At 37.1% G+C, this 19,051-nt stretch overlaps 1 protein-coding gene across 5 annotated transcripts in view; it reads left to right on the forward strand.

Moving 5' to 3' along the window:
* The window catches only part of TEC (tec protein tyrosine kinase), a 131,300-nt gene that overhangs the window by 17,970 nt on the left and 94,279 nt on the right, over positions 1–19,051 (forward strand). The window contains exon 1 of one of the 5 annotated variants that reach the window (XM_063808911.1): positions 4,596–4,879. The exons of 3 other annotated variants lie outside the window; for them this stretch is intronic. In XM_063808911.1, coding sequence (XP_063664981.1) covers positions 4,787–4,879 — 93 coding nt within the window. In that variant the 5' untranslated portion in view covers positions 4,596–4,786. Of the gene's footprint in view, positions 1–4,595; positions 4,880–19,051 lie in introns of those variants that run through there. One more of the 5 variants, XM_063808912.1, reaches the window with a different exon arrangement.

Below are 19,051 nucleotides of genomic sequence, written 5' to 3' on the forward strand. Positions count from 1 at the left end.
TTCTATGTCAGGTAGCATTCATCCAATATTTGCTTCTACTATTTCTTCTCTGTAAAACCCATAGTCTTATTATGAGCTTTCTGAAACCATTTTAATTACTCCTCCTCCCCTTTTGCAGTCACCCCAATAAAGTTTTGATCTTGTCATTTACAATATCATCCCACCCCTCTTCTTTTTATAATAAAGGCTGTTATTTCTCTTACATTCTTCCACTTGCATACTCCTTAGAGTCCTCCCTCAATCCTAAGTAAATACAATCATGTCCAATTCAATCTGAGTATTTAATGAATAATATGTGAAGGAACTGCTTTAGGAGCTGAGGACCCAGTGGTGAATGCACAGACCAGGTTCCTTTCCTGTGAAACTTACAACCAGTGGGGAGAGTGCATAAGAAAAACAACACATAATCAAGAAAAGTGTCACACAGAGATAAGTACCATGGAAAGAATTAAAACAGGATAACATAGTGAGAATAACTGGCTGTCTACTTTAGACTGGGTAGTCAAAGGAAGGTCTTTTTTTGTGGAAGTGAATTTAAACTAAAATTTGAGTTATAAGAAGAAAACTGCAAGAGAGAAATGGGTGGGGAGGAGGGAGAAAGAAAATGGAGCACTCTTCCAGGTAGAGAGAACATTATGTGCCAAGACCCCAGCCATGAGTTTGCAGTGTTTGAAGAATAGGAAGAAGGCTGGTGTGGTTGAATCATAGTGGGCCATTGGGGAGTGGTACTAGATGCGGTTAGAGAAGTAGGTCATATACTAGGTTAAGGAGTATGGGTTTTAGTTTAAGTGCATTGGGTAGCCGTTGGAGGATTTTAGCAGGGCTGATGACATAGACTGATTTATGTTTTTTAATGATTGTATTTACTGATGCATGGAAAAATGATTATAAGGAGATAAGAAGGAAGTACTGAGACCCATTAGGAGCATATTCCAGTAGTCCTGATGAGGGATAATGATGGCTATATTAGTTATTGCCACAGTAATCCTGTGTAACAAACAGTCCCATAAATTCAGCAGCATACAACAATTAGGATTTATTTTTGCTCATGAGTATAGCATGTCTGGGTAATTCTGCTGATCTTGACTGGGCTTGGTTGATCTTAACTGGGCTTGCCCATGTGTCTGTGATCCACTGTGGGTTAGGTAGGCAGCTCTGCAATATTGCCTGGGTTCTCCGATATGTTTGAGGGGCCAGCTGGCTGTCAACTGGTATAGGGATGGTCTCAGCTGAGATGTCTGGATCAACTCTGCTCTCCTCCATATGTACGTTACATCCCTCTAGTAGGCTAGTTTGGGCTTACCCTCAGGCTGGACAGTTGTATTCTCATGGTGATCGCAAAGAAGTAAGAGAGGAAGTAGAAACAAACACACACGTTTTAAGGACTCAGCTTGTGTCAAGTTTGCTACTGTCCCATTGGTCAAAGTAAGTTACGTAGGTATATCCATAGTCAGTGTGGGAGGGCATTGCCAAAGGACAGGAATTCAGACAGGTGTGAAAAGATACAAGGAGATATGAAAAATTGGGGCCATTATTCCAATTAATCTATTGCACTAATTCCCATTAGAGTAGTGAAGAATGAGAATCTTGAATAGGTTCAGAAAATATTTAGGGGTAGAGTCCAAAGAACATGCTGATGAATTAGATTTGAGTATGAGAGAAAAGAATGAATCAGAGCTAATGCCTAGATACTTGGCTGAGCAGCTGGGGAGATGGTGAGGCCATTTACTTGGATACTGGATGAAGAGCAAAATTTAGGGGACTATCTAGAGCTCTGTATTAAGTGGTGTTGTGTTTGAGATACCTGCTAGATATTTAAATAAAGATGTTAGGGTTGCAGTTGGATACAGCAATCTGAGGTTCTGGAGAATGTCAAAGCTAAAGATGTAGATTTTGGAGTTATCAGCCTATAGATGGCTTAGCTGGAATTCCAGGATGCATGCCTTGGCTGGGATCTACTGAAATCCATCAGCCAGTCACCCTGAAGTCTTCTAGTCTATGCGTAACTGATAAGACTCACATTGTGCTTTGAATGTGCTTTTCTATTTCACTAGTTTAAAATATTAGTGTCTACTTGTATAATTTGTGCTGTGAACTGAAAACTACAGTTTTCCCACTCTGCCATGTACAGCCTTCTGATTTGGCAGAAATAATACTGAAAGGACACCTGCCAGGGACTTAGTAATTCTTAGTTATAGTAATCTGAGACATTTCAGCTCAGGGTTAGCAGAAAGATCATGAAGTCAAGAAGCAGGGCTTAAATCAGATGAAGTTGGAATCTCCAAAGGTAATTACTTCCTGTGTGAAGCCATAGGTCTTTGGGACTGTTTCCTGTTACCTTGGGCCATTCAGCCAAGTACACCATAAAATACTTAGCCTATCAGGAAGGCACATACTAGCATTTAAAAAATTTTACAAACGTGCTGTTTAAATTATATTACACAATATTACCATGAACATAAGATTTACATTTCTGTCACATACTGGAGAGTGTATCTTAAACTGAATTTCACTCAAGTTTTGCCAAAAGTGGTCTTGAGATAATATTTAACAAATACAGACCAAGGATCATATTCCTGATTTACCTATTTCTGTACTTTATTCCTGTTTCTTGAATTAACCAGATAGTAACCTATTTAGCTCAGCCCAGGTAGGAATGCCTTTACTAAGGCTTTATTTACTAAGCCGTTATGAAATGTTAATATAAGAAGTAGCCTGTTGAGGAGCGCTTTTGTGATTTCTGCCCAAACTGCTGTTGAAGATATTTTGTAATATCTTTCATTATCTTTTATGATCCCATAAACTAGTTTCTCTTTGGAGTTTAGTGACAGGGAAAATTTTTCTTTTGATAAGCTGTTGTGTATTTTATCATAAACATTATTATTCTATGAAGCATTCAAAAAATTCTTTAATCTCTGATATTTTGAGAAGCTCCAAACTTGACACACAATTACACAAAATGTTTCAGATTTCTGGTTTTCAGTGTGTAGTAGAATTGAAGCATATATGAATTAGGGGAATTCAACTCTGTGGGCCAGCCAAAAAAAAAAAAAAAAAAAAAAGAAAGAGGAGACAAAGAGAGAGAAACAACAATGTAAAGAGTGCAGGTGAACCTATTCATCTTTCCACCTGATGAGTATACACCCCAGAAGGGGTGTGTACTGGAGGCGTGTGAACCTAGTGCTCTCTTTGTCTGCCTGAGTCTGCAGAGGATATCCCTGAGCATCTCACAGTGCTCAGTGTGATTTGTGGTTAAAGATACATACCTTGTTATACAAACTGACCCCTAGGCCCATGCCAGATGCTTTAGTCCCAAACCAAAAAACCTAAAATTGATTATTCTGTGGGCTGGATTGTTTGCAAAAAGGCCTGCATCATTCCCCTCCCAGTGTCTGCTCACCTTGAGTAGTCGCCTCCCATACTGACGCTGGGCTTGTGACTTGCTTTTGCCAGTGAAACAAGAGCAAATAAATGTAAAGCATTCAGAGACATGCAATGTGCTGTGTACTGGGTGCGTGCTCTCTCTTACTGCACTTAGGACCCTGAGGACTGTAGGAGCAAGCCCAAGTTGTCCTGTTCAAGAAGCCACGTGTGCCCTGGCTGATAGCTTATAATTGCCAGAAGTGTGAATGAGGCCACCCTAGATATCCAGGCCAGGAAAGCCCAACTGACCTGCAGAATCATGAGAAACAATATGTTTTTATTATTTGTACACCACTAATTATGGAGTGGGTTTTGTTTTTGTTCTAATCAAAAGCTAACTGATAGAACTTCCAGTGCTTCTGGACATTTCTGCTGATACTGTGTTGGACATATCCAGAGAGAGTGTGTCAGTCTGCAGTGTGACCTGTGTCTCCTGTGGAAGGCTCAAGGCTAATTGACTGTGTTCAGTTTTTACCCTATGTGCTGACTGAGAACCAACCCCTGCATAAGTCTGAGTTCCACTCTGTTTTCTACTTTCTGCCTTTTGGTTTCTGACTCCTCCTTTTAGTTTTAATTCTCGTCTGTATATTTACATGTTGTACATGTATTGTTTCTTAAATTACTTTTATTGAGAATAAATTCAATTAACATAAAATTTGCCATTTAAATCATTTTACAGAGTAGTCTAGTGATTTTTACTATATTTATGATGTTATGCAGTCATCGCCACTATCTAATTCCAGAAGACTACCATTATCTCAGAAAGAAACCCCACACCTCCATATCAGTAACCTATTTTCTGCCTGTGTGGATTTACCTACTCTAGATATTTAATGTAAAAGTAATCAGTACAACTTGTTGCCATTTCTATCTGGCTTCTTTTATCCAACATAATGTTTTCAAGGTTCATTCAAGTTGTACCATGTATCAGTATTTCATTCCTTTTTAGGGTAGAATAATATAATATTTCATTGTATGAATATATAAATTTTGTTTATTCATTCATCAGTTGGCAGACATTGGGTTGTTTTCACTTTTTGGCTGTTGTGAGTGCTACTGCCATGAGCATTCACATACAAGTTTTTGTGTGAATGTGTTTTTAATTCTCTTGGGTGTGGAAATGCTGAGTCATACGAAAATTCTATGTTTAACTTTTGAGGAACTGCCAAACTATTTTTCACAGTGCCTGTACCATTTTACATTTCCAGCAGCAATGTGTGAGGGTTCTGATTTCTCCACATTCTTGCTAATACTTGTTCAGTTTCTATTTTTTGGATTATATTCCTCCTAGTGTGTATGAAGTGGTATCTCGTCGTTTCAATTTGCATTTCCATAGTGACTAACGGTGTTGAAATTTTTTTATATGTTTGCTGACCATTCATATATGTTTTTGGAGAAATGTCTATTCAAATCCTTCACCCATTTTAACACTGGGTTGTCTCTTTCTTGTTTAACGGTAAGTGTTCTTTATATATTCTGGATACTAGACCATTATCAGATATATCATTTGCAAATATGTTTTTCATCCTGTGGGAGCTTTTTGTAACCTTCTTCAATAATGTCACGCAAAAATTTTTAAGTTGATGAAGTCCTACTTACCTATTTTTCTTTTCTTGCTTATGCTTTTGATGTCATATTTAAGAAACCATTGCCTAATCTAAGGTCATAAAAATTTGTACCTATGTTTTCTTCTAAGAGTTCTACAATTTTAGTTCTTTAATTAAATCTTTGATCCATTTTGAGTTAATTTTTGTATATGGTGTGAGGTAGAGGTCCAAATTTATTTGTATCCAGTTATCCCTATACCATTGTTGAAAATATTTTTCTTTCCACATTGGATGGTCTTGACATCTTGGTCAAAAATAATTGACCACAGTTGTGTGAATTTATTTCTGGACCCTTAATTCTGTATTGTTGATCTATATATCTATCCTTGTGGAGTACTATACAGTTTTGATTGCTATGCCATTAGAGTACATTTTAAAATTGGGAGTGTGAGTCCTCCAATTTTGTTCTTTTTTTTTTTCAAGATAGTTTTGTCTATTAATTTTACTATATGGGTTTTAGAATCACCTTGTCCAGTTCTGCAGAAAAGGTTGTTGGGATTTTAATAGAGAATTCATTGAATCTGTAGATCCATTTGGGAAACATTGCCATTTTAACAATATCATGTCTTTCATCCATGAATGTGGGATGTCTTTCCATTTATTTAGGTCTTTTTAAATTTATTTCTACAATGTTTTGTAGTTTGCCATGCAAAAATCTCATTCTTCCTTGGTTAAATTTTGTTCATGCATTTTTTTTTATTGAAACGTGTCTCAATTTCTCTCTGTAGGTAGACAAGATAAAAATGATAAATCCATAAAAATAATTTTTCTTGTTTTGAGATGGAGTATCACTCTTGTTACGCAGGCTGGAGTGCAGTGGCGTGATCTCGGCTCACTGCACTCTCTACCTCCCGTGTTCAAGTGATTCTTGTGCCACAGCCTCCCGAGTAGCTGGGATTACAGGTGTGTGCCACTATGCCGGGATAATTTTGTATTTTTAATAGAGATGGGTTTCACCATGCTGGTCAGGCTGGTCTCAAACTCCTGACCTCAAGTGATCTACCCTCCTCTGCCTCCCAAAGTGCTGGGATTACAGGCATGAGCCACCGTGCTTGGCCCAAAGTAAATGTTTTTAATGTAGCTCTTCAGCTATTTTAATGTAGCCAGACTTTTTTCCTAGAAGTCGGAGAATAAGGATACTAGATTTCTGGTCTCAAAGGTGTTATTATTATGTTTATAATTTTGGCTATATTATCTTAGCTTTTATCTATTCATTTATAAAATTGTACCTGTCAAAGTGCCATCTACTCCTGTCCATTTTAATGTTTGAGTGATTAATAGTAATAGTAATGCTATGAAGATTAAGTTAAAACAGTAATACTGATAGCAAACACTTAAATGGCATCTATGTGCCAGGTAACTATTCTAAGTGTTTTCTGTGTATAAACTTATTTAATGAAATTAAATACTGGGTGGGGTGAAGCTTTAAAGGACTGTGTGATTTTTTGTGTATGTGTGTATACACGTGTACATGAAGTCTTTTTGGATGACATTTGGAAAACTCATAATTTTAATCTAGAGTTCTCAAACAATAGTTATGGTCAATGTTTAATTTTTTTTTTTTTTTTTTTCCTGGAGAAGGACTCTCGCTGTGTTGCCAGGCTGCAGTGCCGTGGCGTGATCTCGGCTCACTGCAACCTCCGACTCCCTGATTAAAGCGATTCTCCTGCCTCAGCCTCCTGAGTAGCTGGGATTACAGACACGCACCACCACACCCAGCAAATTTTCGTATTTTTAGTAGAGATGGGGTTTCACCATGTTGGCCAGGATGGTCTGAATATCCTCACCTCGTGATACTTCCGCCTCGGCCTCCGGAAGTGCTGGGGTTACAGGCGTGAGCCACTGTGCTCGGCCTAATTTTTAAAGATTAAGATATTAATAACTGTATTAATGAACAAAGGGAGGGAGGTGATATCTCTCAACTCTGCCTGTTTGGGCTTTAATGATTTCACCTCTCAATTGAGAAGTTTGAATCCAATGATCTCTAATCTTAGAGTGCCCAGCTCTCATAGTCAGCTGTCTAATGGCTTAGATACGATATCTCTCTGTCCTGTGTGTGGTATTTGAGAAGAAGGGAAAGGCTCTTTGAGGAATTAGATCAAAACTCCAAAGAAGTGTGAGCTTGGGGAAGGCAGAGCTTGTGTTTTCCATGTGGAATGTTATATCCCTGATATACAGTAGAGTTTAAATAAAATGTTTTGTTGAAAAATGAGTGAAGAAATAAACATAAGACTGGAAAGAAGTCATTTTGGGTTTGATATGATTTGGCTGTGTTGCCACCCAAATCTCATCTTGAATTCCCACGTGTTGTGGGAGGGACCCAGTGGGAAGTAATTGAATCATGGGGGCAGGTCTTTCCGATGCTGTTCTTGTGATAGTGAATAAGTCTACAAGATCTGATGGTTATAAAAGGGGAGTTTCCCTGCACAAGTGCTCCTCTCTTTGCCTGCCGCCATCCACGTAAGATGTGACTTGCTCCTCCTTGCCTTCCACCATGATTGTGAGGCTTCCCCAGCCACGTGGAACTGTAAGTCCAATTAAACCTCTTTCCTTTGTAAATTGCCCAGTCTCGAGTATGTCTTTATCAGCAGTGTGAAAATGGACTAATACAGGGTTTTAGTTTCTTTTAAATAGTAGAAACGTGTATATGTGGATTGAGTGTGGGGAGAGGAAGGAGTATGAAAATGGATATATTTAAATTAATAGAAGCTGTTTCTTACTTTTTGTATTTCTTCATACTCATCTTGTATTTCACAACACTGAGCCCTTGGCCTGGGATGTGCCTTTGCCTTGCCATCTACCAACTTACTCAGCTTTTTAGCCCAGCCCAGGCATCACCTTTGCCGGTTATCTCTCTACCTCTTTTTTTTTTTTTTTTAAATTATACTTTAAGTTCTAGGGTACATGTGCACAACGTGCAGGTTTGTTACATAGGTATACATGTGTCATGTTGGTTTGCTGCACCCATCAACTTGTCATTTACATTAGGTATTTCTCCTAATTCTATTCCCCCACCAGACCCCCAACCCCCAACAGGCCCCAGTGTGCGACGTTCCCCGCCCTGTGTCCAACCGTTCTCATTGTTCAATTCCCACCTAAGAGTGTCTCTCCACCTCTTATCTCCAGGCAGAGTTGAAGCTTGTAACCATCTGTGGTCTAGCACTGATCACATGGTAATGAAATTGTTAGCTTCTGTTGTGTCTGTCCCTTTTACTAGGGTATGAGTATCTTAATGGCCATGTTTTATGTTTTATTTTGATAACATATCTGGCATTTAGCAGGTGTTCAGTTAGCAGTTGTTGAGTGTGTAAATGTGACCAATACAGAATAAAGATGAGGCAATGACCAACTGACCAATTGCTTTCCTGAGTGTTTGCTGTGTGTAAGGAATTTTATGTGCATTTCTCTTACTTCTCATGACAATCCTTTAGAGTTGGTATCATCATCATCCTCATTTTACAGATAAGAAAGCAGTCTCTAAGGAATTAAGTAACTTGTGTAAAGTTATGCAGCAAATAAATGGCAAAGCTAAGATTTACAGCCAGGTTAAGCAGACTTACCTGTTTAAGTTCCTTCCACTAAAATCAGGGTTCTTGGCCAGAAGTTCCAGTAAAAATAATGAGTGAAATAAGATACTGGACATCAGGTAACATCAGGAAAAAAAAGATCTTCGGGATGATGTTTAAAGAACCATTGCTTATGTCTTCTCCAGCAGTCTCAGGAAATAGATTAAAAATTGGGTCTTTTAATATATCAAAAGGTACAGGCCTGCCCTCTCAGTGGTTGAATTTTCTGTTTAACACAGTAGTAAAATGAGGAACGAGTGGGTTTCTAGATCAAGCTACGTAGAATAATTACATTTGGGGGCTAAAGACAACATTAGAGCTTATCAGCCTCAGCCCCATTAATCTTACAGATATCACAAGACCCACAGAGTTTGTAAGTTTGGTCCTCAGTTGCTTTGTCAGTTAAGGGCGGAGAGTGTTCCTTTACATCATGAGGCTCACTTTATATATTAATAGAAAATTTAGAATAATGGTAGATAAAAACTTGTCATATTAAAGAGACAAGAGCATGAGAGCTTGGTTGAAATACCATCACTTCATACATTGGAGATAGTATCTCTGAGCTTCTGGTCCCCCTCAGAAAAAAAGAACTTCCTGCATAGGACAGAATTCATCATCAGGGGCATCTCTGAGAAAAAAGGATCCTGTAAGTTGTTTGTTAACTTATGATTCTAAGACTTTGCTAATTTAAGATGCAAATGAATATACAATGGTCCCTCCTTATCTGTGTGGCTTTTGAAATAAGAGTTTTCTTTCAGATTTGCCCACTGATAGTAGGAGGAACTACACATGGTGAAAGATCTGAAGTAGACGCTTCTGTTACCTTTGAGATTTGGCTTCTGAAGTAAATACCAGCAAGCTAGATAAAGTGAAATCATTGTCATCTGATAAATACTTACCGGATACCCAATATATTTCAGGCAGTGTTCTGGGTGCTAGATCAGGCCAAATATTATATTTTATTTTGTGTGGCTTGTGTAAGACAGAATACTCAGAGGGAAAAGAAGACTTGGAAATACGCTTTTGAGAAATTGATATGTAATGGAATTGAGATTTATGTATACGTGTAACATGTACACAAACATTAATTTATTTTGTTGTGGGTCCATATTGCTTATATAAGTAAATTTGATTTTCAGAATTTCACACAGCACTGGAAGAAATTGGACATTGACTTATTTTACCAATGTAGGAAGACACTGCACATTACCACTTTTAAAGTCCTTAATAGATTGTGATGTCATGCGTTGTTTTTAAGGTACTCTTTTCCCATTCTTCTCTAGAGCAAAGATCATTTCTTGTTCATCTTTGTTAACCACCTTAGTGCCTCATGCATGGTTCCTAATACATCATGACTGTGCGATAAATGTCAGAATGAATAATCATGAATGTCTCAAATTATTTCTGTGGACAAATTAGCTCATGAACTGAAAATGGTAAAAAGATGGTTGAGTGAAGAAGAGGAAACATTTGAGGGAAGGAAGAAAATTGACGAGGATAAGAGATGAATGAAACAAGAATGAGGTGGTCAAGAATGCTATCATATATTATATGTCCTGGTAAACTTTTGCTGTGTTAGAAACCATCCAAGACTTAAAGGGATACAACCATTTTATCACCCTCATGGATTCTGGAGGTTAAGAATTAGTGCACAGTGGGGATGTCAAGGCTCTTATCTTGGAAAACTTTAATGGCTGGGGGTGACTTGAACCACAAAGGGCTGGAATCATTTGAAGGTCTCTCACTCATGTGTCTGGCTTCTAGGCTGAGATGATTTGAAGGCTGGGCTCAGCAGTAATTCTGCAATAGAACTGTATGTGATTTCTCTCCTTGCAGTGAGCTTTTCTCAGTATGGTGGCTGGGTTCCAAGAGGGAGAATATTCAAAGAGCTAGACATCCAAAAAAATCAAGCAGGGCTACTTGGGCTTTTATGTCCTAGTCTCAAGACATTTCTACTGTACTGTGTTAGTCAAAGGAGTCACAAGCCTACTCCAATTCAAGGGGAGGTGACATAGACCCATGAGAAGAGTGTCAATGAATTTACAGGTATTAAAAAAAAAAAAAAACAGAAACAGCAGCACTACATATTATAAGTGGACCAGATAATGACAATGATGAATAGAGCAAAGAACAGGAAAGTTCATTATCAATTTACTTCCTCAGAGATGGGACATATGACAATGTCATTAGACACTTTCCAAACAGTAGTTAGATTATGACATACATCCATGATACTTTTTGAGTATAGTTGATAATTTTTATTTGTTACAAATCATCTATGAGAATGTTTTCTATCAAATTAGTGTTTTTAACAGTTTTTTTTTTTTTCCTGTTAGGGATCAGGTATGTAACGGCTGGCATTTCAGTTTTTGAAATTCTTCATTAACTGAGCTCCATAAGCTTTAGAAATAAGGGCAGATACTTGTCTGGTCAAATGTGCCTTTATGATCTAGTGTGTTCTGCAGTTCCAGTTATGATGCTGACCTTTGGTAATCTTTCTAATGATTCTTTTATAAAATGTCTGCCATTTGAATATACTCACTTTGCCTGACTGCCCACTGTGCTTTGGGACTTTGTTGGTCTGTAGAGAATCTTTTTATCATGATGTAGACTTGAAAAAGAACTTCAGCTTTCATGAACTTGAACAGGGAAATGGAAAGGACATAGAGGGAAGAGAGGAGTTATAATGAGGACAACTGTTGCATTAGACTGTGGTTTTATTTTTGGGAGCTAGAAATCACATATTCCTTTATGTCTGAGAAGAGGTAGCACAGATTACATTAGCACAAGGCTCTGCTGGCTCACAGGAATCACCGGGACCATTGGAAGGTATTTGTGATGAGGTAGGTAGGGCAGTAATAATGGTCCTTGGGGAAGGTGAGCCCATCCACCTTTTTCTTGTGTTGTTGTTTGTCTGTTTTGGTGCTTTTTTCCCCCTCCCTCCTTTCTCTTCCTGCTTTTACCCTTTTCTCTTTTTTCTTATCAACTCTGAAGTGTTTGATGACTGGGACATGGAAAACTATGTTATTCCTGTAAATATGTTTTAAACACTTTTTATTGTGGAAAATTTCAAACATAAGTAAAAACAGGATGATATAAGGAACCCCTAGTATTTATCACTAAACTTCAATAGTTATCAACTCATGAACAATTTTATTTTGTCTTTACTCTTCCATACCCTTCAGATTAGGAAGCAAATCACAGACATTATTTTATCTGTGAATTTTTCAGTATATATCTTTAAAAGATAAGAACTCTGAAAAATATAATCACCATACCATCACACACACACACACACACACTCACAGAGCAAATCATAAACAACTGAACACTATCTTAATATCATCAAATCCTCATATCATCAAACAAATATTACCAATGAACCTTAATATCAACAATATTGAGTTAGTATTCAAGTTGCCATAATTGTCTCATACATTTCAGTTGAGAGGTCTCTTAAGACTAAATATATGTCAGACCCTCCTGAATCTCTCTCTTTTATTTTTGTTCTTAAATTTTTTTTGTTAAGGAAAGTTTCTCATTTGTAAAAAAAAATTGAATGTACTAATGACTTGGACTCTTCATTCCTATTTTAAAAACATTGAGAAAAGAATATATAGACATGGATGAATGTTTCATATTAAAAATAACAGAATACTGTGGCCAAGGAACAAACATTGGCATTTGATTATCTTATATATAATTTCCAAACATTCTTTACTCTGATGCTTTCTCCTAGTAAAAGGCCCTGAAAATCACTGTACCCACTGAGAAATTTGTTTTGTCTTATTTTCACTTGTATTGTTTCCCTCTGCAGTAGCAAGAAATAGACAAATATTCGTTTTATACAAGAAATTCCCTTATCAGAGGAGAATTGGTGTCAGAATTTGCCACTTAAAGTGAAGCCAGTTACATTTCACAGTAAACAGTAAAAGAGAAAAAACCTGGAATGATTCAGACTTTATCCTGAAAACTAAAGTGAAAATATGTTTACCTCATATTTAGAACCATTTAGATTATAACTAATTCATAGGAAAAAGAGTGAATCTAGTATTTTCTTGATATCATTTTCTGACAAAATTTTAATCAAAATTTTGACTTCTTTTACGTGTGAGTTTGTCAGCACAATTTGAAAGAGAGCTTTTTTTTTCAAAAGCATTAGAAAGTTTTACCAGTTTTTGCAAGGGTTTTCCTGTTCCATAGAATAAATGTTAACTGACTATAACAAAGATACCATGATATATAATTTCTAAAATAAGATAGAAATATACTTGTCTCTCACAAAGTAAGTGAACTAGTCTAGCCTCTGCTCCATTAAGTCATTCCAGGATCAGGCTCCATCTTGTTTCTTCCCCACCTTCAGAGTAATGCTGGGATGCATAAGGGAAGTGGAGTCTGCCAGTCGGAGGCTGGAAAATGCCCTAAATCCAGGGAAGTAGCTTGTCTTTAAGTTGAAAATGGCCTGGAAGGAGTACATATAACTTCTACCACACATCTTTTTGGTCTTAACTTAGTCAGATGGCCACACTTTACTGCAAAGAAGGCTGGGAAATATAAATATATAAATACATATAAATATATAAATTTATATAAATATATAAATATATAAATTTATATAAATATATATTATATTTATATTATATATTTATATTTTATAAATATATATAATATATAATAAATATATATTATATTATATAAATTTATATAAATATGAATATATTCCAGCCTATGTGCAGAAAGAAGGGGAGAATGAATTGGTGTGTGGGGGTCTGTGTGGGGGGCGTGGGTGGGGAAAGGTAAGAAGCAGTCTGCCACAGTGTATATTAGTATTTTAATTATAAAAATTAGTCTGATTTTGACACCCCTATTGTGTTATTATGTTAAACTAGCTAACTTTAAGATCCTTATTTCCCAGTGTCATTGAGTGTGGTTGGAGTCGTTCTCCAACAGCACTTCTTGAAATGCCTCATCTTTGGAAGATTTGCAGTTGTATTTATTTGCAATTGTATTGTTGACTGTTGCCTTTCTTATTCAGTGACAGATGATGACAGCAAAGAAGCAAAACCTAGTAATGTTGAAGGGATACTTGACTGGGACCAAAGTGGTCAGTTGATTAATGGATATTTTAATATTATGACAATTTTTGCTTCTCTCTAGAACCACTTACTTATGAATCTTGTGTATAATAAATAAGTTTGTTAGATTCTTGGAGGTATTGCACATAGTATCTTTTCTAAAACTTCTTTCTGCATCCATTGCTCTTTTTATCTCCTTCTTTCTTATGAGAGGGGAGGCCCTCATTCCTAGTTATAGCCAAAGACCCACAGGGAAGACCTGCAGTGTGAGACCCAAACCTGTCTTAAAGGAGTTAAATCAGTGCATATATCTGCATATGGACAATAAGAAACAACTATTCCTAGGGCAGCACTCTCAGTCTGTTTCTAGGTTCACATGTCCCCTAATCCAGTGCTATAATCACCTACCCTATGGTAGTGGACTGGGGTGGGGGATATAGTATCAGGAGAGATGAGAAATCAGCCGGCCTTTCAACTTTTGCCTTTTGTCCTAAGAGGGCTTCTCTTATCCTCTCTTTAGATGCTATTGATAGTGAAAGATAAGGATTTTATGCAGATCTCTTGGTGCTGTTCAAGGTGTCTTCCTTCAACAGGTTAGCAGATGAATACTCAAAACGTTATAGCCTGCTGCATATCAACTGGCTGAAAGGAGAAATATATAAGACTTTAAGAAAATACAGGTTATCACATGGTGCTTTTGTTTAATAGCTCAGGAAGACAGAGGTGTACAGTGTTACTTCCTTCTGAGCACGAAAACATTGCCTAATCCTGGAATAGCTCCAATTCATGACGTTAAATGGGGAGCCTAGAATGTACTCTATTTTGATTGAACTCATCCTAGTATTTTTTTCCTTTGTTGTATTTCTGCTATTTAATCCCCTTTTACAAAAGAAATTTGGGGCTTTAAGCTGAGAGTATATATTGCAGAAGAGTATGTGGTAAGATTTATTCTTATATAATAGCTATGCATTTTGGTACTTTTGAATTGAAATATAACCTGATACTGTTGACAGGCACCACAGCATTTGATTTCTCAGATTAAGATCGGTTTGATGTTTATTTGCACAAATTTCCTAAAATTGCAAACAAATAGTAACTTTGTCACAAACTTGTGATGAGATTGCAAATGGTAACTTTGTCATAAACCTGTGATGAGATGTGAAATAAGGTCACCTGTTCTGATGTAGAAGTTTGTGAACTGAGGGCTTTAACTAAGTTTTAATAATATGAGGACATCACCAAGTATTAAATTGAATTATATAATATTGCTAATTCTGTAGGTAAAATACTGCTGGATATTGGCAAAATGTGGCACATAGTAAATGACTTAACCTAATAAGATGAGAATTTCAACAATCTCTAATCACTCTTTGCTTGCTCTTATAAATAGTCCATCCTTTCCCAACTCTGTTATCAGGGCCCTTTTTTTCTTATTTACTATAGTCCATTCCATAATATCATTTGGTAACTCACAGTCACTTTTGTTTTCTTTTGTCTCTGATTTTCTTTCCCATTTAGCACCTCTGTTCCCTTGACTTAAAATAGTATGAAAAGTCATATTGACTAGGATAGGCTGTTCTAGTCACCAGCTATTTTTTAAAAAATTATTATTTTCTCTCTCTTTTTTTTTTCTGAGACAGAGTCTCACTCCAACACCCAGGCTGAAGTGCAGTCGCACGATCTTGGCTCACTGCAACCTCTGCCTCCCGGATTCAAGCTATTTGCATGCCTTAGCCTCCCAAGTAGCTGGGACTATAGGTGCATGCCAACACGACTGTATTTTCAGTAGAGATAGGGTTTTGCCATGTTGGCCAGGCTGGTCTCGAACTCCTGGCCTAAAGTGATCTGCCCACCTCAGCCTCCCAAGTGCTGGGATTACAGGCGTAAGTCACCGCACCTGGCCTATTTTCTTTTTTTAATTTTATTTTTTAATTGACAAATAATAATTGTACATATTTGTGGGGTATATAGTGATGTTTTGATATGTACAATGCATAGCGATCAGATCAGGACCATTGGCATATCCATAAAAAATTATTTGTTTTTAGGCAGAATTTTTCATGATGAAAAAGGTTTTAAGAACTGTTGGCTAAAATTGCTGGACTGTGAAACTGAGTATTAGTCAGATATTCAGATTTGCAACGCTGGATAGACAGTATAACTTTGGTGGATTGTGTTTCTCACCGGTGATACAGTGACAGTTTCTGTTGTCTACCTCAGAATATTAGTGTTCAAAGACAATGTGTTAAAATGTTCAGAATTTTAGCAGTTAGCCGCCAAGGCAAAGGGAATAGTACTCTTGTGTTCAACTCCAATGAGATAGAAAAGGGGTTTATGTTACAGTCGAGTTTTATTTAAAAAAGATGTTTGTGGCCGGGCGCGGTGGCTCACTCCTGTAATCCCAGCACTTTGGGAGGCTGCGACGGGTGGATCACGAGGTCAGGAGATTGAGACCATCCTGGCTAACACGGTGAAACCCTGTCTCTACTAAAAATACAAAAATATTAACCGGGCGTAGTGGCGGGCGCCTGTAGTCCCAGCTACTCGGGAGGCTGAGGCAGGAGAATGGCGTGAACCCGGGAGGTGGAGCTTGCGATGAGCCGAGATTGCGCCACTGCACTCCAGTCTGGGCGACAGAGCGAGACTCCGTCTCAAAAAAAACAACAACAAAAAAAGCTGTTTGTAATCCTTAGTAACGGCTAGGAGAGAAAGCTGGAATCCTGAAGTTTTGTTTCATCTTCATTTTAAAATTTAGAACATCAAACCTGTTATTTTCTTGCTCAGAGAGGACATCTCCCTTCAATTCTCGTATTAAGAGTTTGGTGTGGCTCTTAATGATGCCCTGAAAGTCATAGGCTATCTCTGTTGAAATCTGGAGATTGAATCCAATTGCACTTAGCAGTCTCCTAAACTAGGAGACTGGAAGTGACACCTCATTAAACTTTTTCCTTCCATTCCACCTTCCTTTCCACTAGAGAAGTTGTATAGTGTAGCGAAGAGTGTAGGCCCTGCAATTGTATTGCCTAAATTAAAGCCTGGCTCTTATTCTTACCTTGTGATGTGTAAAATGTAGACAGTACTAGTACATACTTCAGAAGGTTGTTGAGAGAATGAAGTGATTCAATACATTGAAAGTGCTTAGTGATTGGGACAGTGCCAAGTAGTAAAAGCTTAATAATGATAATGATAATGATTTTTTATTATTTTTCTGTGTGAATAGTAATTCCATAGGGATACTCCTGGATTCCCCTATGGTCTGCTTATTCCTCCGGATTTCACTGATCTTATCAAAAGGTTATTAGATTGACCTCTCAGGACAATGATGTTTACTTTTAGGAAAATCTACCCTCAGCCTCCTCCCCCATTTTGGTCCAGATTTCACAGCATTTAGCAGGTATTTCATAGTTTGTAGTTTGGGATTGAAGGCTGTCTTTTTATTTCTTTGAAGATGGGATTCTCTTCCTCTGGTTTTTATGTTTTATTATTTAGGGTAGAAGAGTAGAACATATACCTTTCCACTGCTATTCTCCAATGATATTCTGATTCTCAGAGGGAATCATTTTCATTTTTTCAAACTTTTTCATCTCATTGTATCTTATTAAACAAAAATTATGGGAGGCCATTGTTTTGGACTGAGCTCCTGTACTAGGCCCCAACAAACCAGACCAAACAGAAATGGAGTCACCCATGCTAAATGCTGCATAATCAAACTGAAGCTTTAAGGGAGCAGGTAGATCCCCAAATAGACCATTTTTCCCCCTGAAAACAGAAGATTACAGTCTACGTGAATCAGTGTAATAAGGAAGTCCCCTCTGTTTTAATCTTTACCAAAAAAAGTAACCTGAAGTAACTTGATGTTACTAATCAGCTTTTTTTTTTTTCTATTATTCTGTTTCCTTGTTCCCACCTTATAAAATCCATGGTTCTGCCCTGGCCCAGTGGGAGCTCTCATTCTATTTTACAGAGTAGAGGCTACCTTGACTCATGAATTGTGAGTAAAAGTCACTTTTACTAAATTTGTTGTCATTTTGTCTCTTGACAGTCTCTAAACATGCTTTACATTGCTACTTCTTGCTTTTTCAATTGTAGATATTATTTATTGGTTTCCTCCTCCTTCTCCTCTGCTACCTTTTCCTCCTTCTCCTCCTACTACCATGGAGGAAATAGCTCTCTTTCATAAAGTACTCCCCCACCCACACGGGAGCATACTTCCTGCTCTCACACCCAATGTATTTATATTAGTAGTAAGATTATCACTATTGTTTACCTGATTATGACGGTGTAGTTGTTATTTGTAGCAGAACTCTGTAGTATACCTGTGATGATTTTTCCTTTTCTAAACAATTTCTTGTTTTCCTTTGGAATTATTTTGTTTTTTAAAATTGGCTAAATTTTACTAACTTATTATAAATCTTCTCCCCATACATTCAGTTTTGTCTCCTAGAAGAATTCTTTGGAAGAACCTCCCTACTTGATCCAATCTGGACTGGTTGTACTCTTGGCCAGCTGCTCAGTGTCATTCATTTTGGGATTTCCCTTCATCATCTATTGGGGAAGGGGGTCCCTTTACCTCTTTCTTATGTTGGAGTGTTTGTTTCCTAAATTCTTGTGGTTTTTGCTTTTTTGGTTTCCTGCTTTGTTTTGGTATTTTGGCTACATCCCCAAGTAGCTTTTTGAGAAAGGTGGATAAGAGATAAAATTGTTAAAGCCTTGTGCATATTTGAAAAACGTCTTTATTCTCCTGTCACTTCATTGGCACTTTGGCTGAGTATAGAATTTTTGATTAGAAATCACTTTCTGAGTTTTTCTTCATTGTCTTCTACTCTCTGGCATTACCCTTGATGATTACCATTCGGAATTTTGATGCTTTCAATGAAACTTACATTTAAGCTTGCTTAATATTTGGCTTATCCCCATAGTTGTGAAATTTTACAAGAGTTGCCTTAATTTGGTAGTATTTCAATCTGAAAATAACCTTCAGTTTGAATAAATTTTCCTAAAAATTGTCTTTGATTGTTTTCTCATTCTGTTTTCTTTGCTTTCTCTTTCTGGAACTTCTGGTTTTTAGATGCTGAACTTTCTGAGTGAGTTCTGTAATTCCATTATGTTTTCTGTGTCTTAATTTTTTTTTTTTTTGGGAGAGTTCCTCAATTTTATGTTCTAACTTTTCCATTGAGTTTTTAAGTTCTGCTATTTTATTTTTGATTTCTAGTAGCTCCTGTTTTTTTGGCTCTATTTCTTATTTTGGCTGTGTCTTGACCTTGTTTCATGCATGTATTTCCCTCAATTCTTTGATTTTGTTGAGTTTTTTTTTAACATTTTCTTTTTTTCTGTACAACTTTTGTTTCTTCCAACTTGCCCTTTTTTTGCATTTGTTCTT

Source organism: Pan troglodytes, chromosome 3, assembly GCF_028858775.2.
Source record: "Pan troglodytes isolate AG18354 chromosome 3, NHGRI_mPanTro3-v2.0_pri, whole genome shotgun sequence".
NCBI lineage: Eukaryota > Metazoa > Chordata > Mammalia > Primates > Hominidae > Pan > Pan troglodytes.